The 25,931-nt window shown below is 58.7% G+C and overlaps 1 protein-coding gene across 7 annotated transcripts; it reads right to left on the bottom strand.

Moving 5' to 3' along the window:
* Window positions 1-5,278: 5,278 nt before the first annotated feature.
* MED25 (mediator complex subunit 25) lies at window positions 5,279-21,677 on the bottom strand. Of its 7 annotated transcripts, none has more exons than XM_058280645.2 (18): window positions 21,479-21,676; window positions 21,338-21,383; window positions 20,986-21,110; window positions 15,697-15,795; window positions 15,197-15,317; window positions 14,376-14,538; window positions 14,142-14,272; window positions 13,851-13,938; window positions 13,239-13,432; window positions 12,744-12,872; window positions 12,277-12,362; window positions 12,134-12,191; window positions 11,951-12,058; window positions 10,296-10,484; window positions 9,755-9,826; window positions 9,438-9,656; window positions 9,053-9,233; window positions 5,279-7,045 (listed from the first exon to the last, which is right to left on the bottom strand). In XM_058280645.2, exons 1-18 carry the CDS (start codon window positions 21,610-21,612, stop codon window positions 6,771-6,773), a joined length of 2,418 nt encoding a protein of 805 aa, XP_058136628.1. In that variant the 5' UTR covers window positions 21,613-21,676; the 3' UTR covers window positions 5,279-6,770. The 7 variants fall into 7 exon arrangements, with proteins under 7 accessions (XP_058136628.1, XP_058136629.1, XP_058136631.1 ...); XM_058280647.1 differs by lacking the exon at window positions 5,279-7,045 and adding an exon at window positions 8,499-8,630; XM_058280646.2 differs by lacking the exon at window positions 9,755-9,826 and having other exon boundaries at window positions 21,479-21,677.
* Window positions 21,678-25,931: the final 4,254 nt, after the last annotated feature.

Raw genomic sequence — 25,931 nt, 5'->3', positions numbered from 1 at the left:
TTCCTGACCTCACCACCTCCCGAGATGAGCATCCCTCTTGGAACACCCTGCAGCCCTCTCTCCTCCACCCCATTTCCCCACTGCCCAAGCTTCCCTCGCAGTTAGGGTGGGGCCGTCTGACCAAGGGCTGGCCCGTGGGAACGTCAGCACGAGCACACATGCAGCCCGAGTCTGTGTTCCCAGAATGGGAGGGTGGGTGATGCCACCGAACGGCTGGGACCTGGCTCTCCTGTTAGAGGGGAGCCCCCGGGGTAGCGGCCTGCCCCACCGCAGACTGTCGAGAGGGGGGCGGGGAGACCCCCGGTTGTCATTAAGCCGCTGAGGTGCACACCTTGGCTGTCATGGCATTGCCTGCCCTGGCCCGACCCCCCGGAGGCATATGCATCACCGGGACGGCACTGCGCCTGTGGCCCCACGTGCCCGCTCTGCAGAGCGCAATGAGCTCCTCTGGCGGCACCTATCAAAGAAGGACCCATTTAGTAAGCACGAGCGCCGTGCCAGTCAGCGAGCTCTCGTTTAACTCCCCGTGGGTTTCTTAGCCCACCACTTTACAGAGCTAACGGGCCCCCAAGGGAGCCGCTGGCCGCTTCCCACCAACTCCAGGAGGCAGGAACCGTGCCCATCTTCCCACTCTCGGGCACCCAATACATTTTTTTTTACCCTTGAACTAGTGAACTGCAAATTCATGACCTCCAATTTCAGCTGGGCCTGGCTGCTTCCTGGTAGCCTGCCCCTCGACTAGCTCTTGTTTTCTAGAAAGTCAACCTTGTTCTTGCCATTCAAGCTCCCGGATAACAAGACATCTGGCCCTCAGCCAGGACGCACTAGAATGGGCGTGACTGGTGGTTCCAGCTGGTGCCCGGCCCGAGTCGCCGGTGGATTTCCTAAAAACATTCTTTGGGAAAGCAATCTGTTACTATTTCTTGAGCACTAGGCTAGATGTGTCAATGTCTGGACTCACTGAATCCTCATGCACTGGGCCATGAGGCTAATATTCCACAGGTGGGGAAACTGAGGGTGGGAGGCCAAGAAGGCTGGCTCACTGGGGGTCACTGAGGCTCAAGGCCAGGTTCTTTCCATGCCCTGGGTGCCCCTTGATGGAACAGCTGAAAAGAACGAGGGGGGCGTCCCCTGTACAGGTCAGTGCAGCATCTTCCGCATCGCCCTCTCAGCCTCCGCCTGCCTCTCAGCCAGCAGACTTCTCCAGACACTCCTGGATTCCGAGACTCTGTCCAGTCCCCCAGCCCAGGGTCCTTCCTGATCGCCTGCAGAGGCGAGGAGCAGGGAGATGCCTACAGGCCCTGCCTGGCCCCTTCTGCTGCCAGTGAGACCCACACCAGGTAAACTGGCCAAAAGCAAGGTGGCACAGTGGCTGGTGGGCCAGGTGCTTTTCAGAGGGCAGTTGGGCGGTTCTAGCGCAGTTTAAAACAGATACCCCAAAAGATCAAAAACATCCTAATGGCCAACAACTGGAGACTGACTAAGAAAATGGTAGGAGAAGTGGGTGCAGCTCAGTGGCTGAGCTCCTGCTTTCCATGTACAAGGTCCTGGGTTCAATCTCTGGTTCCTCCTTTAAAAAAACGGTGGCACCATCACACATGGGAATACTCTGTAAGCCTGAAAAAGAATGGCGACCACTGTCTTGGAATAAACATCAAGATACGCTGCTGGGTGGAAAAAAGTAAACTACTGAGTGATGTGGGCTTCTGGGTAAAAGAGCCAGAAAAATGAACGTTTCTCTTTTGGCTTCTACCTGCTTGAACAGAATCTCTGAGAGGACCTGTAAGAAATTGGTCATAGATCCCAGAGGGAACTGGGTGGCTGGGAGAGACCCTATTTTGAATGTTTTTTAGGGGAACCTTTTAAAATGCGAACCATGTTGAGGTTTCATATATGCAAATATGCAAAATAAATTCAATTTTTAAAAAGTCAAGGGGAGCAGCTGTGGCTCAAGCAGCTGAGCTCCCACCTCCCACATGAGAGGTCCCAGGTTCAGTTCCCGGTGCCTCCTGAAAAGCAGCAAAAATAAACAAGCAGAACAAACAAAAAAACACTCAGGGAAGTCAATGTGGCTCAGCGGTGAGTGCCAGCTTCCCACATTTAAGGTCCCTGATTCAAACTCTGGCCCCAATACCTCAAAAAAAAAAAAAAGGTCAAGTAAGGGGAGCCTAAGTGGCTTAAGCGATGGGGCACCTGCCTCCCACACACCAGTTCCCCACGTAGGGGCGCCCCATGCACAGGGAGTGCGCCCCACAAGGAGAGCCACCCCACACGGAAAAAGTGCAGCCTGCCCAGGGGTGGCACCGCGCACACAGAGTTGACGCAGCAAGATGACACAATGAAAAAGAGATGCAGTTTCCCAGTGCTGCCTGACAATACAAGGGATGCAGAAGAACAAACAGCGAATGGACAAAGAGACCAGGCAACAGGGGAGAAGGGGAGAGAAATAAATAAAAATCTTAAAAAAAAAAAAGACTTCGGGGGAAGCGGATGTGGATCAAACTATTGGGCTCCTGTCTACCATATAGGAGGTTCAGGGTTCGATGCCCAGGGCCTCCTGGCAAAGGCTAGCTGGCCTGTGTGGTGAGCTGGGCCATGCAGAGTGCTGGCATGCGTGGAGTACTGCCCCACACAGGAGTGTTGGCCCATGCAGAGAACTGGCGCAGCAAGATGATGTAACAAAAAGAGACACAGAGGAGAGAGAATAAAAGACACAGCAGGTCAGGGAGCTGAGGTGGTGCAAGAGAATGATCGCCTCTCTCCCACTCCAGAAGGTCCCAGGATTGGTTCCTGGAGCCGCCTAATGAGAAGACAAGCAGACACAGAACACACAGTGAAAGGACATGGAGAGCAGACGATGGAGGGAGGGGGGAGAAAGAAATAAAATCTTTAAAAAATAAAATTGCTGTTTTAAAAAATAAAAAAGCCTTCAGCATCCACCCTGCTGGCTGCCCATGGAGCAGCCTACATGGCCAGGAACCAAGGCAGGACGCCAGCAAACAGCCGGCAAAGAAGAGGCCCTTGGTCCAACTGCCCAATGAACCGCAGCCTGCCCACGGGCCGAGCGAGCGGCAAAGCGGCCCTCCCTCAGCCGGGCACCCTGCGAGAGCTTAGCCACAACCTCAGGCAAGGCTCTGCGTCAGAGGCACCCAGCTAAGTCGCACCCAGACTCCTAGTCCACGGCAAACAGGAGATAATCGTTTTAAGCCCCTGCGTTTTGAGACGTGTTACCCATCAATAGATAAAACACCGACAGGATAGGATGGTTCATGGAATTGGAACGTGTCCATTTAATGGACAACCAAGCAGCCATTTAAAGGCAGCACATAGAACCACATATCGTGAACGATGCCGCAAGATGGCCACATAGAGCAACTCCACATATGTGGAAAATTCAAGAAACTGCTTATACAACTGTAGGTAGATAAGCTCAGGAAGTATTTAGAAAGGGAAAACACCAAACTGATACATCTGCTGCTGGGAAGGAAGGCGGTTTGCCGCGCGCGCGCGTGTGTGTGTGTGTGTGTGTGTGTGTAGAGGAAAGTGAGGTGTCGAGGGGTACTTTCACTTTTTATTCTACACACGGGCTTTTTATTCTTTACTAAACTGTAATCAGGTGTGTAACTCAGTATCTTTTTAAGTTACTTAAGGAAATCCCTGGATGGTGGGCAAATGGGTGGGAAAAGAACCTATATATCTGTGCCGTTTTATGCACCTCGAGCTAATGTCAAATGCAACATCACTTTTCTAGAAGCTGTCATGATTTGTCATTTTCCTTTGGGTAGTTTCTCTGACCCAAAGAGATTTGTAACCATTAATAGGCTGCTGTAATTGTTTGTTTCTAATTACATTGTCACTTTTGCTAGATCTACCCCTTTGGAGGACTTTTCATAAATTTCAAAGTCTTGTCTCCAGCTCTGAATACATGATCCAAAAGCAAATTGGTCAAAACTGAAATGTTTCCATTCAGCCGCTCACCCGCTTCCACCTTCGTGACCGAGCTGGGGATTTTTACTGTTGGGATGCCTTTTGAGAGGCGCTTGGCCAGCTGCGTCTTCTCAGCACACGTGCTGGTCAGTGGAGAAGGCCAGAGGTACTGGCAGCCCCTGGCACCAAGGACACAATCTTACGCGTTAGCTGCTACATGACATAGGGGGAAACTGAGGTGCAGAGCGGCGCAGAGGCCTGCCAAGGTTCTAGAGCTGGGGCTTACACCCTGCTGTGCTCTACGGTTATTTTCTTCTATATTTTAGCAGCTTTAATAGTGCGTTGTGTTCAAAGAACAGCTTTTGACAAAGGCTTGCCTGTGGGGCGTGGATGGTTCTGGGGGCGCACTAAGCGCTCAGGGTCACCGTAACTGCAGAGTGTGCGGTGCGGAGCGGCGAGCTGAAGGCGTCTAGATCTCGTCTTGCTTTGGCAGGCCAATAACCGCCGGCCTTCGTCTCACACCCTGCGGATATGCACGGTGATTACACAGCATCCGGCCCTTCGGCTCATCAAAGGTGTGGTCAAGAGGCCCTCAGTGGCTGGAGATGGCCAAACCGGCAGCTGGAAACATTTCTTTTCAACCAATTTGTTTCGAATCCAAACCTGTGTTCCCGTGGGGGCGTGCCCACCTCCAGAGGCAGAGTGGCTGCTTCCCCGTGCCGTCCCCTTTCAGCAGCCTTTGACGGAGTCCATCACTCCCTCCTCACACAACTCTCAGCGTCCAGACCACCACACGTGCCTGGTGCTCCCACCTTCTGGCTCCCTGCCCAACCCTCACGTGTGGGTCTTGTCCTTGTTCTCGTGGCTCCTCCTTCTTCCAGAGGTCGCAAAATGGTGGCCCGTCTGCCTCATTAGACCCCCAGGTTTTGTTTGGTCCTCACGGTGTTTTGGGTTTCAATTTGAATGCCATTAGGCGGGGCAAGCACTCTCCGAGTTCGCCACAGTCCCCATCGTTCCCTAATGTCTTACACCCGTCCGCTTCACACATTTTCATCACCTGCCTGGTCCCTGAAGCCATCTGAGGTGGCTAGCCCCTGCTACCCACGCTGCCTGGGAAACCACACCCGCCTCCTCTTCTCCAGCTCCCACCAGTCTCTCCCACCCCCGTCTTTCGGATACACGAGCGCCACCTAGGGAGCTTGTTCGAGTTAGATTCCCGGTAACCCCCTCCTTCCCCCAGGTTGAATCAACAGTTCTAGGGCGGGGACCAGAACTCAAATGCCTACAGGAGCCAGGCGGGTCACACAAATGAGTGAACTAGCCAGGTATAAGAAGAGGCGACTGCCAGAAAGATCATCAAATTGCATCTTTACTGAACTACGGTGAAGGCATGGGACAGGATACAGACACGGCGGCACTGGCGTTCATGCTTGAGGTTCAAGACTGGAAAAATACAGATTGAAAAATAGAAGTATTTCATTATTAAAATCTTCTCTCGTCATTTCTTTGCTCCTCTGCTTGGAGACCAGGGGCTGCCCTCTCGCCCGGCTGCACCAGGCCGCCAGTGTCAGCTCTTGGAGGTGGTGATGCCGGGCAGCAGTTTCAATTCAACCTGGAATCTTCCAAACCTCGGGGCAATACTGAATGATTTGGTTTCCTGATGGCCAACAGCTGTCCGCAGGTGCAGGTACTTTCAAACACAGGTCCTCAGGCCGAGGGCCTTGAGGGCGCAGAACCTCCCAGCCCCTCAGCAAGCAGCGCCCTGTCGCGCGGTAGCTCGAGGATTATTTGTGGTCCGGGTTTGCATGCTCGATACGAAGCAACAAGGGCAAACTGGACAGGTGTTGGTTCCTTTTCAGAAAGTCTGAATGCACAGAGCCTTTTGGGGAATCTGGCCGTCGGTCCCACCGTGCGGGTGAATCAGGTCCAGGCTGTGACTTTCAATCCCGGAAACCAATTTCAGCCAAGGAAAGAGGGCCAGATCATTCCTTGCCATCGGCATCCCTGTTTTCACCAGGACCGGGCAAATGCAATCACATTCAAGTAGCCGTGTGCCAGTGTCCTGGTGGAGAAATACCCAGTGTTCACAAGGTCGTAACCTTGACCCCAAGTCTCGGGACGGCCTACTCGGGGGACCTGAGCAGAGGCCTCTCCTTGTTTGCAATGGAGCAAGTTCAGATTCCAGCCACATCGCCCTGTGATGACAGGGCCGTGAGCATCTGTGAAATGTCCCAGGGTGCCCATCGCCCTGCCTGTGGTGAAGCCCAGGATGGAGGTGTGACAGCGTCCCTCGTGTGGTCCGTTGAACTTCCCAGGACGACTCCTGGTGAATGACGCGATGGCTGGACTCCTGGGTCCTTGCCTGACGTTGCCACCTTGGATCCAGGTGTCCTGACGAGACCCACAGTGACGGAGGTCATCAGAATATTATGACTGTCCATAATTGTGCTTATGAATTCTGGCCATTTCTCTCAATGCGCAGAGAAAAGGAGCCACGGCTCAACGCTGGCCCTGCCTCGGCACCGTGTCCCGGAGCTCTTCAGTCCCATCGAAAGTCTCAACACCACAAAAAAACGAAGCTAACTGGGTGGCGATATTTCATGAGCAGTGACAGAGGAGGCCACGATGGGCTGGACTCTTCCGAGACACTGGACTTGTGAATCCTCTGCTTTCACCTCACCGCGCGCCGTGAGTGCCCGCACGGCTTCAACGAGCGGCAGGCGTGTTTCTGGCCAGGACACGCCGTGGGCCTCCCTATAAACTCGCCGCCCATTGGAGGTTTTAGTGCCCGGGGTTCTTTTCGTGGTATTCCGTGACGGCACGTCACAGCTGCACTGCGCCTGTTAGTTGCTCTCCAAAGCAAACTCTACTGGCATTTGAGTCCCAAGTCCCTTTTTCAGTTCACTGAGTATGGCGTCGCGCGTCTGCTCCGTGTACTGGTCGAAGCTCTTACTGTGCTTTGACTCGTAATGCCGCTTCAGGTTGTATTCTTTCAACACAGACACAATTTTTTTGCATATTAAGCACGTAGGCATGCTCTTCACTTCCACAAAGAAATAGGCTCGCTCCCATTTCTCTCGAAACACGCGGCCCTCTCGTTCTCGCTTTCGTTTTGCCGCTTTTGATAGAGACATGGGTACAAGAAACATTTCACTTTCCTCTGAACTTGACCACAGGACAAACAACACTGCAAGCCCCGTGACTAATGGCAACTGGCCCTCTGCCTCACAGTGGGGGAGCCAAGAGGGAGTGGTGGGGAGTGTGGCGAACCGGAGAGCACACGCCCCATCTAAAGGGGCCACAGGGAGGCAGCTCCAGCCCACCCGTGCCAGGCAGGAGGGCCCAGGGTGCCAGATCTTCTGACTTGTCAAGAGAAGGCAAGACTGCAGATTTTTGTGTGGGTGCAAATTCTCCCGATTTTCACAACTAACTCTTTAGAAGGAAATGCCACGTGTCCTCACACAGGGAAGGCCAAACAAAACGTGGCTCTTGGGTGGCCTGCGGGCCCCATATTGCAACCTCTCTGCTAGGACGGGGCCTCGACAAGTCGCACGTGGGCGGTCCACACACGGACCGCACTCTGGGCGACGGGCCTAGAGGCTGACAACAGGTAGCTGGCCCTTGTCCCCAGGACAGACGACCCTCAGCCCCAGCCCGCCCACATCCGGCTGCCCCGGACATCTCTGCGACGTCCTCAGGTCCCTTGCCTTGCCACATACCAAACCCCTTTCTCCCGCCAGGTTCTCCATCTCGGGAACAGCCCCCTGTCCCCCTCGTCCCAGCGCCCAGAAGGCCGTCTCCTCACAGGACCCCAGGCCTGTCCTCACGTGCCGTCTCGTCCGCTCCTGGGCCTCCACGACCAACCCCGGCCTGTCCCCTAAGCACCTGTCCTGAGCTCCACCGTGGGCCCAGCCCCTGGACGTCCCTGGGGCCACAGGCACATGCCTCCCCTGCTCCCAGTTCCTCAGGGAGGCCAGGCCACCTCCACCAGGCACTTCTTCCACCCAGTGCCCCAGTCCCCAGCCCCTCGTCTCCACTCTCACGGCCTCTCCTGGGACCCTGGTCCACGCCTCCTCTCGGCTTCCTGGCCCCGCCCCCCATCCTCCGTAGCTCAGAGGGGGCTTCCTGACTCCAGAGCTGACCCGGCCCCTGCTCACAGCCTCCTTGGTCCCCGAGATAAGCCTCCAGTGCTTGGCTGGAAACCTGGTCGCCCGGCCCTGGCCCCGCCCGCCCCTCCGGCCCTCCTGCCCCAGCCCCGCTGGCCGACTTCCCGGACTTGCCCGCTGACACCCGAGTGCCTCCGTTTGTGGGGCTGCTTCCCGTGCCCATGGCCCCATTCACCTTCCTGGCCTCGCCAACTCCTCCTCCTGCCGGGCCCTCCCGAGCCGCGGCCTCCTCTGGGAGTGCCCCTGCCGGGCCAGGGGGCCCCTGTGCTGCCACTAGGGCACGTGGTGGAGGCCCGGGACCCCTGCCCGGGCTCAGAGGTGGCTGGTGCAGGGAGCACCAGGACGTGTCTTCCCACCTGCCTCCTCCCCCAGGCCTGGGGGACGCCAGTGACGGGAGCCGGGGCGTGTGTTAAAAGGAACTTTATTGGGTGTCGGGGGTTCAGATGAGGTCCATGAGGATGTCGTCCTCCATGACGCTGGGCTGCAGGCCCGGCTGGGGGACGGGGCCCCGCGGACCCCCACTCAGCAGCATCTGACCTGGGGGGCAGTGCGGAAGGGACTGCATCTCCCAGCAGCCCCTGGGGCCCGGGAGGGCCCCGGGCCTGCTTCCTCTCTCCTCTGGGAGCCCAAGGCACTGCGCTTTCTAGGAAGCCTGGGGGTCCTTTCCTGTGCGCCTTTGGAGCCTCTCCCCCAGCCTATTTCTCTGGCCCCAGGACTGTTCCCAGGCACCCAGGAGGACGCCCGGGACGGGAATCACGAGAAGCGCTCTCGTCCCATAGGCCCTTGGTCCCAGCAGCCCGTTTCCCGTCAGCCCTCAGAGCCCCAAGGCCACTCCCGGCAGGACCCTTGTTCTCGCACCCCAAGACCCCACCTCCCGGGAGCCCTCGGCTGGGTGCTCCGGCCCAGGGCCAGCTCGGCCACTGTGTCCAGACCCCTCCCCTCCCACGGGGGCCCCTTACCTGGCAGTGGGGCCCGCGAGGGCAGCTGTGTAGGCCAGGACTGGGCAGGCGGCGGGTGCAGGAGTGGGGGCCCCATCTGGGGCTGCCCCAGGCCCTGGTGCGGCGGGGGCAGCAGGGCAGGAGCCCCCGGGGGCTGCAGGTGGTGAAGGGAGGCCTGGGGCGGCGGCACCCCAGTCTGGGGCTGGAGGAACACAGTGGGCTCAGAGGGCCCCGGGGGAAGGCCCACCTGCCCGCCCACCTCGCCTCGGGGCAGGTCTCCCCAGGGGGGCTCAAGACCAACAGGAGTCGCTGCCGGACCTTCACGCAGCGACGGGGCTGCTGGCCTCCCCTCCCAGCCCAGAGGGCCAGGTCCCGGGGCGCCCAGCTGCCGCCCCCCGAGTCTCACCGGGGGTGGGTTGAGGAGGAGGCTCCGCAGCTGGGGGTTGGCCCCCGGGTTCTGGGGCCGAAGGATCGGTCCAGGTGGGGGGGGGCCGGGCGCTGCTCCGGGAGGGCCTTGGGGGGCACCTGGGGGCGCCTGGGCAGCGGCTTGGGGCTGCGGCTGCCCTGCCGCCCCAGAGGCCCCAACAGCGCCCTGCGGCTGCGGCTGCGGCTGGCGGAGCTGGAGCTGGTGGGAAGAGCCGGGCAGGGCCGGGGCGGCGCCAGGGTCAGCACGACGGGCGTCCCCGGGGCCTCCCCCTCGCCGCCCCCCAGGCCTGGCCTCACCAGGTTCTGCGAGGGCCTAGCCTGGTCCTCCAGAATGGGGCCCAGCCCTGGGGCCGCCTGCTGCCCCCCGATCTGTGAGGAAAGAGGGGACAGGTCGGTCACCAGGAAGACCTGAACCCTGAAGTGGTGTGAGGAAGAAGTTGGGCATGTGTTTTTGGAGGGTGGGGTGTCACTTTTTTTTTTTTTTGGTACCAGGGCCAGGGACTGACCCGGGACCTCGTGTGTGGGAAGCAGGCGCTCAGCCACTAAGCCACCTTGGCTCCCTGCGTTGTTTTTTATCTTTGTTCACTTGTTTGTTTTTTGGTGGTTAGGAGGCACCCGGAACCGAACCCAGGACCTCCCGTGTGGGAAGCAGGAGCTCAACCGCCTGAGCCACCTCTGCTCCCAGACACAGAGATTTGACACGGCTACTGAAGGGGGGGAGAGGCTGGAAGGAGAGGCCGGAGGCGGCCCCGGCGCAGCTTGGCTGCGTGAGCGCCAGGATGCTGCGCCCCGCGGGCCGGGCGGAGGGGGCGGGCGCGGGCTGAGGGCAGGGGCTCACCCCCCGCTGCTGCTCCAGCTTCTGCTGCTGGACTTGCTTGTGGTTGGTGATGACCTGGCGGATGCCGTTGACGAAGCCGCTCTGGTCGTAGGGGATGAGGCCCATGAAGATCTTCTTCTTGGACGAGTACAGCAGCATCAGCACGCGCACCTCGCAGGGGGCCGTGTGGGGGAAGTGCACGCAGCCCGCCTGGGGAGGCAGGGGCGTCAGCGCCAGGCCCCCGGCGGAGGGCACGGCCCTCCCCGCCCAGGCGCGACCAGCAAGGGGGCCGCAGGCTTCTGTTCTGAAAGGCTGAGGAGACTGGAAGCTCGCTGGAGGCTGCTCCCGGGGCCTGAGGGGCTCGGCGGGGAACGGGCGGCCGCGGGGCAGGGACAGGGCAGGGCCGGGCTTCCGCTGGCTGACAGCGAGAGCGGCGGGTCCCGGCTCCTCCGGTCGGGAGCGGTCGGGAGCCGCGAGGCCTGGACGACCGCCTCAGCCCCGTGGGGCCGTTTCTTCAGCCCCAGACGCTGAGGCTCCTCCTCCCGGGCCGTGCCGAGGGCTCCCAACTCCGAGCGAGGGCTCCCGCCCGCAGCCTGGCGGCCGCGGGTCATAACCAGTGGTGAGTGGGTGCTGTGCCACCCAGGGGGCCCGGGCCTCAGCATCCACCAGTGAGCCGTGCGCAGGGCACTGACGCCGCCGGGCTGCCCTGCCCAGCCGCGGCCACCGCACAGCGACGCCCTGAGCAGCTCTGGTGCCTCCGCCGAGGGACGGCGCCCCGCAGCCAGCGTCCCGGCCTCGGAGAGACGTGCCCGCGGCCCACCAGCACCCTCCGGCCTCTCCCCTGGGTACAGAGCCCCAATTCCAGCTCGGGCCACGGGCTTCCCCAGGCCCTGTCCACTGAGCAAGGAGACGAAGGGGACGCCTGCTTGACGGGATGGGGGGGCTTCTGCTTTCCTGAGGGGAGGGCACCCGCGTGCCCCTGTGGACCATGAGGGAGGCCGCGGGCCAGAGACCCGACACAGAGCTACAGACCCACCCCACAGCCACCCCCTCCGGACGTCCTGTTACGTGTCCAATTGAGCCCGTCCTAGAACACTCGCTCTGGGGACGCCGCTTGCAACGCAGCCGCCAGGCGGTGAGAAGCCCGAGTCGGGGGAGGGCGGGGTGGGGGCGCGGAGCCACAGGCCCGCTGAGCCGGCAGCCGGCACCAACGCCGCCGCTCCACAGGAGCCGGCACCCCCCCAGCCTTCAGAGGGCCACAGCCTCGGCCGCCCCCCACCGACGCCGACGCCGAGAGCCCCCAGGCAAGAGGGGCCCCGCTGAGCCCCGTCAGCGGGACCCAGGGGGTAGGGAATCGTCGTCTGCCGCCCCCATCTTAGTAAGGTCCTGGCTGGCCGGGTTCACTCACTGGCGGCTGGAACCTTCCCTAAGCGCGGGAGCACCTGAGGAGTTCCGGGAGGACCCCCCGCGGTGGCCCCTAAAGCGCCCTGCGCCGCCCCCAGGATGTGCCCAGGGCTGGACCTCGCCGGCCCCCGTCGCTCCCGGTGTGTCCCCTCCGCGGGGACGTGCGGGCACTCAGAAGCCCGAGCCGTCAGGTGCAGCTCCCGGGGGCGGCCCCGCGCCCGTCAGGGGCCTGGGCAGGAGGAGGGGAGCGCCCGGCCCCGCCCGGCACTCACGAAGCCGTTGCCCATGATGCGGTAGAGGCCCTTGAGGGACTCCAGGTCCTTGTTGGTGAAGTGGAACTGGACCATCCGCGAGTTCCGGAACAGGGGGCCCAGGGTGGTCTGGGGGAGACACGGAGGTCGGCGGGGTGCCGCGCGGGGGTGAGGAGGGCACAGCCGGGGGTGGGGGGGTCTCACCAGCAGCTGCTGGGGGATGAGCTGCATGATCAGCTTCTGGGGCCACTGCTCCGTCTTCCTGGGGGCACAGTGCGGAGGGCGGGGTCAGGGGTCAGGGGTCAGGAAGGCCGCCCGCCCTGCCCGCCCGCCTCCCAAGCACCTACAGGTTCTCTCCGTGGTTCACGTAGACCTGGCAGGGCAGGGAGCGCGTCAGCTTGGTGTTGGCGTCCACGGAGGCAGGCTTTGGCTTCTGAGGGGAAGGAAGGAAGCGTCCGAGTGAGAAGGGCCGAGCCTCGCCCCGAGCCCCTCCAGCCACCCTCTCCACCCACGCTCAGGCCCCCCACGAGGCCTGCCCCCGCCTCAGGCCATCATCCCAACCCGGCCTCCGAACGCCGCTCTTTCTCTGGGCCCTCGACCCCGCTGCACTCTGCCCCCCAGAGGCCACAGCCCCGGGCCCACGTGGACCCCAAATCCCAGACTCCCCAGGTCTTCACCTGCAACCCAGTTCTCCATCACCCCAGCCCTGCACCCGGGGCCACAAGCCCTCGGGTCCCTGGGGCGGTCCTCCGGGCTACGAGTCCTTCTTCCACCCCTGGGGCCCCGCTGGGCCCGGGCGGTGGAGCCCACTCACCTCCTGCCACTCCAGGACCCCGCTCCAGGCCAGGAGCTTGTTGGAGACTGACTGCTGCCCACCGAGGGCCGGGCCCCCCAGCTGGGCCGGGGGAGGGCCGCTCACCCCGCCTGGGGTCACCGCACCTGCCTGGCAGAGGAGAGGAGGGCGCTGGGGTGTGGGTGGGCACGGACCACTCCTGGGAGGGGCGTCCTGAGGAGGGAGAGGCCAGGCCCGAGACGAGGGTCCCTCCTCTCGATCCTCGGCCAGCCCTGGGACTGCGAGCCCCAGGACACCCACCCGCCCCACGGGGCCCAGGGCCCCCACACCTGCAAGTCCCGGGAGCCACGGCCCGCAGACTTGCTGTGACCCGCAGAGCCACAAGAGTCCCAGAGCTGCCGGGAGCACCCGAGTCACAGGCCCCTGAACACCCAACTCAGAATGCGCATCACTTGCCCCTTCTCAGCCTGGGGCAGCCCAGGGGTGAGTGGCCGAGGTGGGCGTGCAGGCACCTACCATGGACGGTGCCCCCGGCTGCGTGGGAGGGGCCAGGCCCGGGCCGGGCGCCCCTGTGGAGACCAGGCTGGGCTGGGAGGCAGGGGGTGGCTTGGGGGCTCCGGGGGGCCCTGGGGGCAGCGGGGGGGCGGAGGCCTGGCTGAAGGGGGGACCCACTCCTGGAGCAGCCTGCTGGAGGGGGTTGATGGGCGAGACTGCGGGAGACACCGAGGGAGGGGAGCCAGGGATGAGAAGAGAGGCCCCTCCATAGTCCCCCAGCCCCTACCCCAGGACACACAGTGTGGGCCCCTCTGCAGCCCCCCGCCCCAGGACGCACAGTGCGGCCCCTCCGCAGCCCCCACCCCCACCCCAGGACGCACAGCGCAGCCCCTCTGCAGCCCCCCGCCCCAGGCCGCACAGCGCGACCCCTCCGCAGCCCCCACCCCCACCCCAGGACGCACAGCGCGGCCCCTCTGCAGCCCCCCGCCCCAGGACGCACAGTGCAGCCCCTCTGCGGCCCCCCACCCCCCACCCCAGGACGCACAGTGCGGCCCCTCTGCGGCCCCCCACCCCCCACCCCAGGACGCACAGCGCGGCCCCTCTGCAGCCCCCTGCCCCCCGCCCAGGACGCACAGCGCTGGCCCAGCCCAGCCTTCTGGTTCTTGGCGGCCTCCACCGCGTTCTGAGCAGCCACCTGAGCGGCACTCAGGTTCCCGGGCACCTGGGGGTGAGTGGGGGGAAGGGGTGAGGACCCCGCGAGCCCGGCCCCCGGGGCCCAGGCAGCCCAGCTCCGGCCCCTCCTGGGCTGAGGACTCCCAAGACCTCCCACCCCACAGCAGCGCCCAACCCCACGCACCCCACACCCGCTATGTGACCGTTCTCCCCCTGAGCCCCAGGCGCCTGTCCCCTTCCTGACGCCCATACCTGGTACTGCTGGGGGACGGGGGGCAGCGGCTGCTGGGGGGCTGCCGGGAGCGTGGGGCCCGAGGCTGTAGCTGGAGGCAGCGGGACCGGCTGCTTGGGCTGGAGAGGGCCTGGGGCCGAGCCGCCCCCGACTGAGACCAGAGCACGGGAGAGAAGGGGTGCAAGGGGAGAGAGGAGGGAGGGCCGTCAGAGGCAGCAGGGGGGCACCCGGCCCCGCCCCGGGCAGGGACTCACCGGGCAGCACCAGCCCCCGCACCAGCACCATGTGCCGGGGGTCCTGGCTCACGTCGCTCGGGGGCTGCAGCGGCTCCAGCAGGGCCGGGGGCGCTGCCTTCTCGAACAGAAGCCGCAGAGCTGGCAGCTTCCGGGGAGACACGATGGAGAAGTGGATACCCCGCTGCAGGGGTGGGAGACGGGAGGGCCAGTGAGCAGGGCCGAGGCTGTCACCCCTGCGGGCGGGCTGGATGCCCCAGGCCCGAGAGCCACAACTCCCACCAGGTCTGGGGGCAGGGGCCCCTAGATCCACATTAGCTGCTCCAAGGGGAATCTGCTACAGTTTTCTCATATATACATATATATATTTAAATATGCTTTTTAAAAACACATAGATAACACAAAATATAGTTTTGTTCTTTCTTTCAGGAAGTCCAGGGATTGAACCCGGGACCTCGAACACGTGAAGCAGGTGCTCAACCACTGAGCTACAGCCGCTCTCCTACTGTAGTTGTTTCTTTCCCCCATCTGGCGGCGTGTCATCGTCTTTTGGTATGTCGCTTTGCCGCGGGGGGCCTGTGCCTCTCCGCACGGGTCTGGGACACCTTTTTCTTTTTAACCAGGAGGGCCCGGGGATTGAACCCTGGTCCTCCACAGGGTAAACGGGAGCTCAAGTGCTCAAGCCACAGCCGCTTCCCTGCTGTGGTTCTTTTAACAAGGGTCAGCAGAGCTGGCCACTGGGTCTGTCCGAGTTCATTTCCCAGGAGCCTGGCCCCAGCCCCTCCTCCCTCAGACCCACATCCAGGCCCCCAGCCTCCTCCCTCAGACCCAGGAGGCCTCACCTCACCAATCTTCTGCACGAGACTCTCAGTCGTGTACCCCGAGTACGTGGTGCTCTCAACGGCAGGCAGCAGGTACGGGGGGGAATTGCAGATAAGGAGACAGACGCGGTGTGTCTGGCCACTGCCGGGGGCAAGAAAAGACTAGGAGTGGGCGACAACAGGGGTCCCAGCGTGGTGAAGTGCCCCACCCCACACGAAGCCGGGGCTGTGCCCCATTTTACAGAAGAAGCTACCGAGGCTCCGGGCCCCGCAACTGCTCGTCAGCCAGCGGGCGGGAAGGGCAGGGGGGCCTGGCGCGGGCCGACAGGACTCCAGGTGGCTCTTTAGAGATCCTCTTCCCAAGTGGACACACCCATTCCCCGGCTCAGAGTGTTTGGCGGGAGTGGGGGTGCAGAGCCCCCCCCGGGACTGGGGCGATAGATGGAGTGACGCCACAGGCAGAGCGAGTCGTGAGCCTGGTGGACAGAGCCCGACCCAAGCCACCCGCCCGGGCCACTCACATCTGTTCCCGCATCTTCTTGAAGTCGTCAAACAGCTGCAGGGCAGTGCTGAGGCCCTCAGCGATGAGGCTGCAGCTCTCGCCGCCGCCGCCCATGAACCTGCGGGGCCCGGAGGTCAGCCCCTGTGCGTGCCCGCCCCGGGGCCCCGTTTAACGTGCGCTCTGCCCTCCCGCCACACTGGACTGTGCGTCCGCGGTGCTCCCTGTTCCAGCCTTGGGGCTGGCACGGCACCAGGCCCAGAGGTGGGGACAGGGACGCTTGCCATCTGGATCCTGAGGCCTGCGAGGGTGGCCCTCTGGCAAGAGACCATGAGAGAGAAACGTGGAAAGGGCCCTGGACGCCGAGCTGGGACCCCGTGCCTCTGCGAACCCTCCTACGGGTCCCTCCCTCTAAAGCCGGCCCCGGGCCGCCCCCCCCCCCCCCAGCCTCCCGCACCCACCTGCAGAGGATACAGGACGAGGTGTGGCTGGTGCTCCCCACGGCCCCAGGCTGGACCAGGACCCTCTGGGGGCCCCAAGGCCCATCCCCCTGAACTGTGGTCTCGGTGTCTGCACCCAGCCCACCCACCAGGCAGGAACAGGATCTGAGCCCTCACCTCTCCCCAGCCTCACCCACCAGCCTGCCTCGGGGCCTCCGCGGTGTGTGTTAAATGAAGGAAAGGTGGAACGCCAATCCCGTCCCACCAGCTCGCACACGCCCAAGCTCCTCAGCAGGTCTGTGGCCCTCCATGGCCCCCTACGCCCCCCGTGCTCCTGACCCGCTGGCCTCTAGGCTGTGCTGGCCTGTTAGGGGCTGACCTGTGTCCCCTCAAAAGAACATCTGGGGAAGTGGATTTGGATGAACTGATAAAAGCGTACCACATGGTAGGTCCGCGGTTCAAACCCCGGGCCTCCTGACTCGTGTGCAGCTGGCCCATGTGCAGTGCTGATGCGTGCAAGGAGTGCCCTGCCACGCAGGGGTGTCCCCCGCATAGGGGAGCCCCATGCGCAAGGAGTGCACCCCGTAAGGAGAGCCGCCCAGCGCGACAGAAAGTGCAGACAGAAATGGCACCGCACACGTGGAGAGCTGACACAGCAAGATGACGCAACAAAGAGAGACACAGATCCCAGGTGCCGCCGACAAGAATGCAAGTGGACACAGAAGAATACACAGCGAATGGACACAGAGCAGACAACTAGGGCGGAGGAGAGAAATAAATTTTTAAAAAATATTAAAAAAAAAAAAAAAGGACATGTGGACATCCTAACCCAGTCCCTCAGAGGGTGACCTTGTTTGAAAGCAGGGGGTCACAGGGGGATAGCATGTTGAGGTGGGCCCTCACCCCAACACAACTGGGGTCTCTGTAAGGGGGGAATGTAGACACAGAGGGCAAGACAGGGACAGAGAGGAGAACGCCACGGGGTGCCAGCAGGTCCCCAGAGGCTCGGCAGCACGGCCCAGGCCCTCCCCACGGGCCTCGGCTGCAGCGCAGCCCTGCTGACCCCGTGCTCTGGACGTGGGCCTCAGAACGAGAGCCAGCACGTTTCTGTTGTCTCCAGGCGCCCTGCTCGTGCTTTGCTATGTCCGCCTTGGAGACGCAGACAGCCCCCCACTAAAAGCTCCCTGCCCTTCGGGTGGGGGAAAGCCCCACCTACCCCTGCCGGCCAGCCCCCGCACCTGCCCCCAGGGCACAGGTCACCCGAGCTGTAAGTGCCAAGCTTGCCACCACAGCCCACCTCGGCGCCCAGGGCCTGCGCAGTCCCGAAGACAGCCGCGCAGTCCCGAAGACAGCCGCGCAGTCCCGAGGACAGCCGCGCCGACCGACCACCCTGTGTGCCTCTGGGGACTGGACCAACCTGCACCCCTCCCAGAGCTTCCCACACCCCTCGGTTACAGCCCTGCCCCCGCCGCACCCCAGGGAGCTCGGGGACCCCAGAGATGCCTGTCGCCCACTGAGCCCTCCCCCTGCTGGGGCCCTCGGCACACGCTGCAGTCCTCAGCCAACGCTACCCCGCGGTGGGCTGAACGTGTCCCCCAAAACGTGCTGAAGCCCCGGCTCCTGGACTCGTGGAGGTGCCCTTATTTGGAAGAAAGGTCTTTGCAATGCCACCAAGCTCAGACGGGGTCACACTGGAGCGGGGCAACCCTGACCCAAAGCCGCGTGTCCTCTAGGAGCACCAGGGCCTGCCGGGCGAAGGCAAGGAAGGGCTCTCGCCCGCAGGACTCGGGGACGCGTGGCCCCGGGTGCCTCGTTTCGGGCTCCTGGCCTCAGCCCCGCGCCTGACAGCTGCTCTGAGCCACCCAGTTTGTGGCTCCTGGTTCCCACTGCCCAGCCCCCTCCACCAGCCAGACCTGAGTCGGCTTAGGAAATCTGCGGCCCCACGGCTGGGGAGGAACCCACTGGAAAAACCGTGCCCGGACCACCCTGCCACCCACCCTCCTGCTACGGGAGGAATCGCAGCCCTCTCGTGATGCGCTGTCCAACGACTGGAGCCCACAGCCCCAGCTGACACACTGGGGCCATCCTCGCCCGGGAAGTCATCCCCATTATCACAGCCCCGGGCCCTCATCGCCTCCCACTCTCGTGGCTAACAGGTGCCTGCGGGCTCTGATGAACGATGCTGAAAGCAGCTGGCCTTCCCCAAGGCCCGGCACCCCACGTGATGGCCAGCACCCCAGGGCCAGGCCTCGCCTGCCTCGGCCCCACTGACTCCGCAGGGCCCAGGGCAGAGCTGGACACACAGCTGGCGCTCCAAAGACATCTAGTGAATGACAAACGGATGAACGAATCAATGGACCAACTGTCAAGGCCGTGAGGAAGCCCTTGGGGCTACTTCCCTTCCCACGCCACTCCATCTTCCCGATTCTGGGTCACCGCAGTGGGAGAAGAGGAAAACAGGCCCCCTGGAAAGGAGACGCACCAGCGCGGCTGACCTTCCCGAGGCAAGGAGGCCTCTGAGACGACACTGTCCTCCTGGTTCCTCAAGTTCCTCAAGCTCCAGGGGACGAGAAGATAAGATTTCTCCCAGTGTGAACAAAACTCGCTTCTTAGCCGGTGGTTGAGTGTAACAGAAACGGACTTAGAAGGTTACACAAGACCTTGGAAAACAATGGCTACTGTGAAAGGGAAAGAGCAGCTAAGCCCGTCGCCGCTGGCCAGGCGCGTCTCTTGGTGGGAAGGTACAGCGTGTTCTAAGTTGGCCGGACTGGGGGAGGATGTGAATAAGTTGTTCAGAAAGAATTTCCTTGTTATCTTCCTCCAGCTCTCGGAATTTTTTCACAAGGGCTTGTGCCTGCTTTTCCTCCCTCCCCTGAAGGTTTGGTTTCTTGGTAATTATCTCCCGTGGCTTGGCCCTTTCCTTCAATCAGCCCAGGTTTCCTGGGGCCTCTTGGGGGCCAGGCCCCAGTGGGGAGCAGAGGTGAGTCAAGTGAGTCAATGACCAGGAGTAAGACCCAGGGACCTGGCCCGGACATGTGGGGCTAAGAAGGGGGATGCCTGGGGGCACTGGGGGGAGGGGACAGAGCCACTGGCTGCTGGCAAGAATCAGGAAGGCTTCCCGGAGGGGAAGTCATTTGAATTGGGTCTTGAAGGTTATGTTGGCATTTGTTGGCAGGGGAGGGTGGCAGAGTGCATTCTGGGCATGCATTCATTCACTCCCTCGCTCATTCAACAAAGCGCTCCTTGGGCCTTCCTTTGTGCGGCCCTGGGCTGGGCACTGGGGACCTGAGGGGCACCAGACTAGGCTCGGCCTCAAGGAGCCCCCATTTAATGCCACTCGAGTCTCCCACAGGCGGCTCTTAACTGTTTCCCCCAACAGACATTCGGCAACGTCTAGAGACATTTTTGGTTGTCACAATTTGGGGGGGCAGGCAGGCTACCAGCAACTCGTGGGTGGAGACCAGGGAGGCTGCCAAACCTCCCGCAGTGCACGGGGCGGCGCCCCCGGCCCAGAACTCTCTGGCTCAAAGCATCACAAGTGCCGAGGAGGAAAGCCTTGTTCTCTACTCGCTACTAGCCCCAAAGACGACAGGGAGACGCAGGCGGCCCCTCTCCACTGTACATTCGACACCTGCATACACGGCCTGGAACGAAATGCATGCTCAACAAACGCAGGCTGCGCGACGCTAACAGCAGCAGCGGCAGCTAAAACAGGGGCCAGAGCGCGAGCTGAGCCCAGTTCAAAGACTAGCTTCTGGGATCCTTCCAGCAACACTGACGAACGGGGCGGCACGATCACACCGACAAGCCGCAAACTCAAGCATAAAATAACGGCCAACACGCACATAGCACTCCGTGCACGCCAGACTGCTCACTGCTGTTCTCAAGTCCATTAAAAAGCCCAAAAGACCCCTCTGAGGCCGTGGTAGCCAGCCTCCAAGACGGCCTCCAGGGCCCCCACCTCGAAGGGCCCCTGCCCTCGTGAAGTCTCCTCCCAACGCTGGACAAGACTGACTTGTGGACCAAGGAGAACGTGGCAGCAGTGCTGGTTCTCGAGCCTCCCAAGCCATAGGGCTTCCTCCTTGCTCTCTTGGTTGGACTGTTCAGCCCGGGGGAAGCCACCGCGGGGCCCGGGAGTGGGCTGGCGGCCCTAGGAGAGGCCTTGTGGTGAGGAACCGAGGCCCCTGCCAACAGCCATGGAGTGCGCAGCCCGGGAGCAGGTCTACAGCCTCAAGAGGTCCCCGAGCCAGAACACCCGGCTACTCACGGAAACTTCAGGAGATCATAAAGATTTGCTGTTTTAAGCCACTACGCTTTGCGGCAGTTTTCAACTTGGCAAGAGATACATAATCTGATGAACAGCTGAAACACTTTAGAGATAAGCTGTCTCAGGCTCCGAGGGCCAGGGACTCTGATAGGCAGGAGAACAGCTAAGATTTGATCCCAGGCTGTCTGACGGCAATATCTGCCCCGTGAACCAGCAATGAAACCACAGAGGGATCTATTCTGCCACAGCCTTCACCTCCTGCACCCAAGCTGTGATGTGCCCATCTGAAGGAGGACTGGAAGAGACAGGAAAGAGAGAGAAAGGGGAGGGCACCGCTCAGAGGCACAGAAAGGCCCGAGGGGGAGGCCGGAGCTCAACCAGGCCTGGCTGGCTGCAAAGCTTGTCTCCAGCCAAGCCAGTGACAATATCACATCTCAGAACCTGCCCCAAAGAGACGTAATGGACAAACACACACACTCCTCCCTCCCGAGTCCTTTCAACCACCTGGTGGGAGTGAACAATTCCTGTTGCTCAAACCCAAGCCACCACCCGTTCCTGGTCCCTTGCGGGAGCCCCAACCCGCCCCAGCGGGGAAGCAGCTCACTTAATGCCATCGAGCCAGGTGACAAACTCATAGGCGCTGCTGGTGGGGGCGTGGCACTGCACGTAGGACTCAGGAGCGCAGTCCACTGTGTTGAACACGACGAGGCTGTACTGGGTCCCCCCATACTGAGAGGAGAGGATGGAAACTTTGAACCTGGGTCCCCAACTCTCTGCTCCTTCAGAGGAGTTGGGTTCCCAGCCCCTCCTCCCTCGGACCCAGGAATTCGGGCCCCCAGCCCCTCCTCCATCGGACCCGGGAGTCCCGGCTTCCAGCCTCCTCCTCCCCAAGACCCAGGAATTCGGGCCCCCAGCCCCCTCCCCCCTCACACTCAGGAGTTCCGAGTGTGACTCACGTCTCCCCCGAAGTCCGTCTCAGCAGGAGGACCACCATTAAAATACCTGTGAGGGCCAGAGGTCAAGGGTCGGGGTCAGGCCAGACACTGGGTCAAACTAAAGCAGGAGGGCGGGGCTGGAGTCGCCGAAGCGGCACTCACTCGATGGCCGGGAGCAGGTAGTGCTTGCGGAGCCCTTCGAAGTAGGGCCCCAGGTTAGCCGTGCCCTCGATCACAAACACCACGTCGGCCACGAGGCCCCCGGCTCGGGCCGGGCCTTCCGACCCGGGGACCATACCCCGCGCGGCAGCCACCACCGCCGCGGCCGCAGCCCCGCGGGACGGCAGGAAGTGCGCTGGGCTGCGCGCGCATGCGCGCCCAGGGGTTTTGAGCCGCGGGGGGACGCGCCCGCTGCCATGTTTGTGCGGGGCAGGCAGGGCGGTTCGTTCAATCCCCATCCTCTTTTACATTCGCCCTGTGGGATACTCAGATGGGACAGAGCGAGCCTCTCCGGGAGCCTGGTGCGGGAGATCGAATTATTGACTAGACCATCCAGAGCGGAAAACGTCGAGAGCGACCCGGTCGGCCATCTTTGAGCGGGGCACCGCTTTTTCCGGCTCTGGTCTCCCCACCGAGGGTTAAGCGACCTGGTTGCTATGCAACGCTACGCGGCCCTTGTTTTTAACTGCGAGATCAAGTTTCTAGTTAGGTTCTTCCAAGGGACTGCGGAGTGGGTGAAGGGTCCAATCACCTTGTCCGAAACGAGGTTGCTAGGCAACCTTTATAAGGTTGCCGTCTACTTGAAAGGAGTGCAGCTGTTCCCCCCTCGCCCCAAAAAGAAGCCACCAACCCCAGTGGCGGTTGCTAGGCAACATGATTGTTGTTTTGTGGGAGAAGAGCCAGAAACTGGCCTAAAACATAAATACATTCCAGGGGGATTAAAAATGTAGACGTAAGAAACGAGACCATAAAAATACCCGAAGGGAAAAGGAAACACGCTCTGTAATCCTGGAAACTGCCAAAGAATTTCATAGCATCACCTCACAACCAGAAAGAAAATATTGACATATTTGTCCACCAAAAAAATGATATTTAATTTAAAAATTCTATAAGCCAAGTTGAAAGAGACACTATAAACTGGAAAAATCTTTCTAACATATTTACGTACAGAAACTTACTACACAAATCTTATTAACCAATTAAAAAGTTAAAAAAATGGGGGAGACAATGTGGCTCAGTGGTTGAGTGCTGGCTTCCCACATACGAGGTACCGGGTTCAATCCCTGGCCCCGGCACCTCAAAAAAAAAAGAAGGTAGAAAAATGGAAATACATATTTTTTTAAATGAGAAGGAACCTGAGCAGCCTTTGCACAAAGAAAAAATGTAAAAGGTCAGTAAACATAGGAAAGCTGCTTGTCTTCACCAATTAAAAAGTGCTAACAGAAAGCCCAGCAATATTGCGTTTTGTTTTCTTCATGGCAATAATATTGTAAAGGATAACCGAGGTTGCAGGATTTGAGTAAAATGAGCAGTTTCATAGATTGTCAGTGGGAATGTAAACGAAGACAACTCGCTCCAACGCACTTTTGCAAAAAAATGTTTCTTCCCAAAGGATGGGTTTTGTTTGTTTGTGTTCTGAGGTACTCGGCCTGGGCATTGGGCCAGGGACTGAACACCTGACCTCAAACTTGGGAAGCAGACAATCAACCACTTGAGCTACATCTGTTCCCACACCATTCTCTTTGAAAACAGCAGAATCAGTCTTTTGTCACATTTACTTGAACCATCCTTTTGTTCTTTGCTGAAACCTTTTAAGAGCAAATCCTTTTGAATCCTGTCATTTTATCTCTATGTACTTGACAGCCATCTCTAAACATTTACGGACACTTTCTTACATAATCCTCTACAATTACACCCTTAACAAAGAATCATCTAACGCAAAGTCTGTAATCAAATTTCCCCAGTTCTCTTAAAATATCTTTTTCCAATTGTTTCATTTGAAGCAGTAGCCAAACAAGGGCCACACGCATATTATCTAGACTTTATACCTCTTAAATTTTTCTAATCTAGAGCAGTCCCTTCCTTTTTCACTCTAGCACGATTGAATTTTTAGTAAATTTTTAATAGAAAGTGAAAGTAATGTAGAGAAAGGAAAAATACTCAGCAGGCAAGATAAATATTTAAATATTCCCTAAAATTAAAACCTGTCCTGTTCACTATAAGGGAACTTTTCTTTAGATGGGTTAAATGCTTGATTGGTTGAATTGACCAATTTTTAAGCACTTCTATGTGTGTATTAGGAATGATAAAATGAATGATTACTATTTCAAACTAGACTACGTGCTCTAAACTGTTTTAAGACACTGGTGCTTTCATAAGAGGTAGAAGTATTTTTTTGAGGAGCTTCTCCTCAAAAAAAAAAGAGAGAAAGAAAGAGCCGGAAACTAACAAACAAAAAGGCAGGGGTGTTGGGGCAGAACTGCCTGCACTGACACTGCCAGGAGTCTGAGGACAGCTTGAATTGGACAACTGAGTCTGGTTCTCTAGTTAAACCAGAACAGGCAGCTGAAGCAGTTGCAGCTTGGTGGCACCCCTGGTGACTTGCAGAAGCAGAAGTAAATCCTCCCCACAGGACTCAGTTCACAAAGATCACTAGCATAGAGCTAAGGAACACAAGTAAGAGTCCACAGAAACAACACTCAGTAGATATAGACCCCAGGGACCCCAGATCCCGGAATGGTCCAGTTTTTAGCACACCGTGAGCATGCCAAATGTTGGGAGAATTCAAGGGCACTAAGTTGCCTTATACTGTGTAAGAAATTACCCCCAATCTTAAAAGCATTTATTATCTCACAGTTCTGTGACTCAGGAATCCATGCATGGTTTAGCTGAGTGTTCTGCTTTAGGGTCTTTTGGAGGCTGGAACCCAAGCATCAGCCGGGGCTGCAGCCATCTCAAGACTGAACTATAAAAAAAAATAACAAACAAACAAAAAAGAGATAGAACTAGGGGAGGATCTGCTTCCATGCTCATTCCTGTGGCTGTTGGCAGGATTCAGTTCTTCATGGGCTGTTGGCCAGAGGCTGCCCTTTGTTCCTCACCACATGGACTTCTCCAGTGGCCAGCTCACAACATAGCAACTGGCTTTATCATAGCAAGCAAGGGAAAAAGCAAGAGAAAGTGCGAGGAGGAGAGAGAATGCAAGCAAGACAGAAGTCACAGTCTTTTTGACCTTTCCTTACTTTTGCAATATTCTATTTGATAGAAGCTAAGTCATAAGTTCCTTTCACACACAAAGGGAGGGAATTGCACAAGAGAATGAATATGTAGGGAGTCATCTTAGAAGCAGCCTACCATGAACCCAATCACAAAACTCAGCCAGCAGCAAAAAAATACCAAGAAGAAATAAGCAGACTATGGTGGAGGGAGGATACAATTTATATTATTGTTGAAACAACAACAACAACAACAAAAAACTCAGTGGGTAATTTAAACAAAGATTAAACCAGCTGAAGAAAGAATTAGTGAACTGGAAGATATAGGAGAAACTACTCAGAGTGCAATATTAAGAAATGAACAATCTTTTCAACATTTCAAAAGGAATAAGAAAGAAAGGAGGAGAGGAAATACTTTTAGAGCCTATGGCATGTGCACATGTGACTCAGGCAGTTGGGTGCCCATGTCCCACATGGGAGGTCCTGGGTTCAGTTCCTGGTACCTCCTAAGAAAAAACTAACAGACAATGAGCAAGGACAATGAGTAAAAACAGCAAGCAAAGCAGACAAGGGAGCCATCTCGGGGGAAATAAATAAATAAATAAATAAATAAATAAATACCTTAAAAAAAAGAGCTTATGTTACCATATGTTCTAGAAATTATGAAGTACATGAATTTTTGGATACTGGAAGCACAAAGTATAAAAGCAGGATGAATAAAGAGTATTGCTTACCCAGAAGGAAAGAACATATCTTCATAAATAAACCATATTTAGAATAATAGAAGACGTCTCAACAACAGAAAGTGGAAACTAGAGAAGACAGTGAGATAATATGTTCAGAATACTGAGAAAAATTCACTACGGTCTCAGAATTGTATAAGAATGAATGTGAAGTAAAAACACTCCTGGTAATAAAAAGTGTTAAAGGAACTTCTAAAGGTTGTCTTTTGGGAAGTAGAAAATGGCATGTTAGAAGGATAGTTTGAGAGGCAAAAAGGAAGAAGAAGGGCAAATTAAAAAATAAAAACAAAAATAACAAAAGAAACAAAAAATAAAAAATTTAAAAAATAAAAACAAATGTAATACAAATAAACATTGTCTTCATAAAATAACAAAAGTAATGAAAGAGTGAATAAAAAAAGTAAAAGCTAGGGAAGCAGATTTGGCTCAACTGATAGAGCATCTGCCTATCATAAAGGAGGTCCAGGGTTCAAACCCAGGGTCTCCTGACCTGTGTGGTGAGCTGGCCCATGGGCAGTGCTGATGCGTGCAAGGAGTGCCGAGCCCCACGTGCAAGGATAGCTGCTCCGCACAAAAAAAGCGCAGCCCACTCATGAGTAGCGCCTCACACATGGAGAGCTGATGCAGCAAGATGATGCAACAAAGAGAGACACAGAT

This window comes from Dasypus novemcinctus, chromosome 18 (assembly GCF_030445035.2).
Source record: "Dasypus novemcinctus isolate mDasNov1 chromosome 18, mDasNov1.1.hap2, whole genome shotgun sequence".
NCBI lineage: Eukaryota > Metazoa > Chordata > Mammalia > Cingulata > Dasypodidae > Dasypus > Dasypus novemcinctus.
The sequence above is the reverse complement of the archived record's forward strand: the minus strand, read 5'-3'. Positions and strand labels throughout refer to the sequence as shown.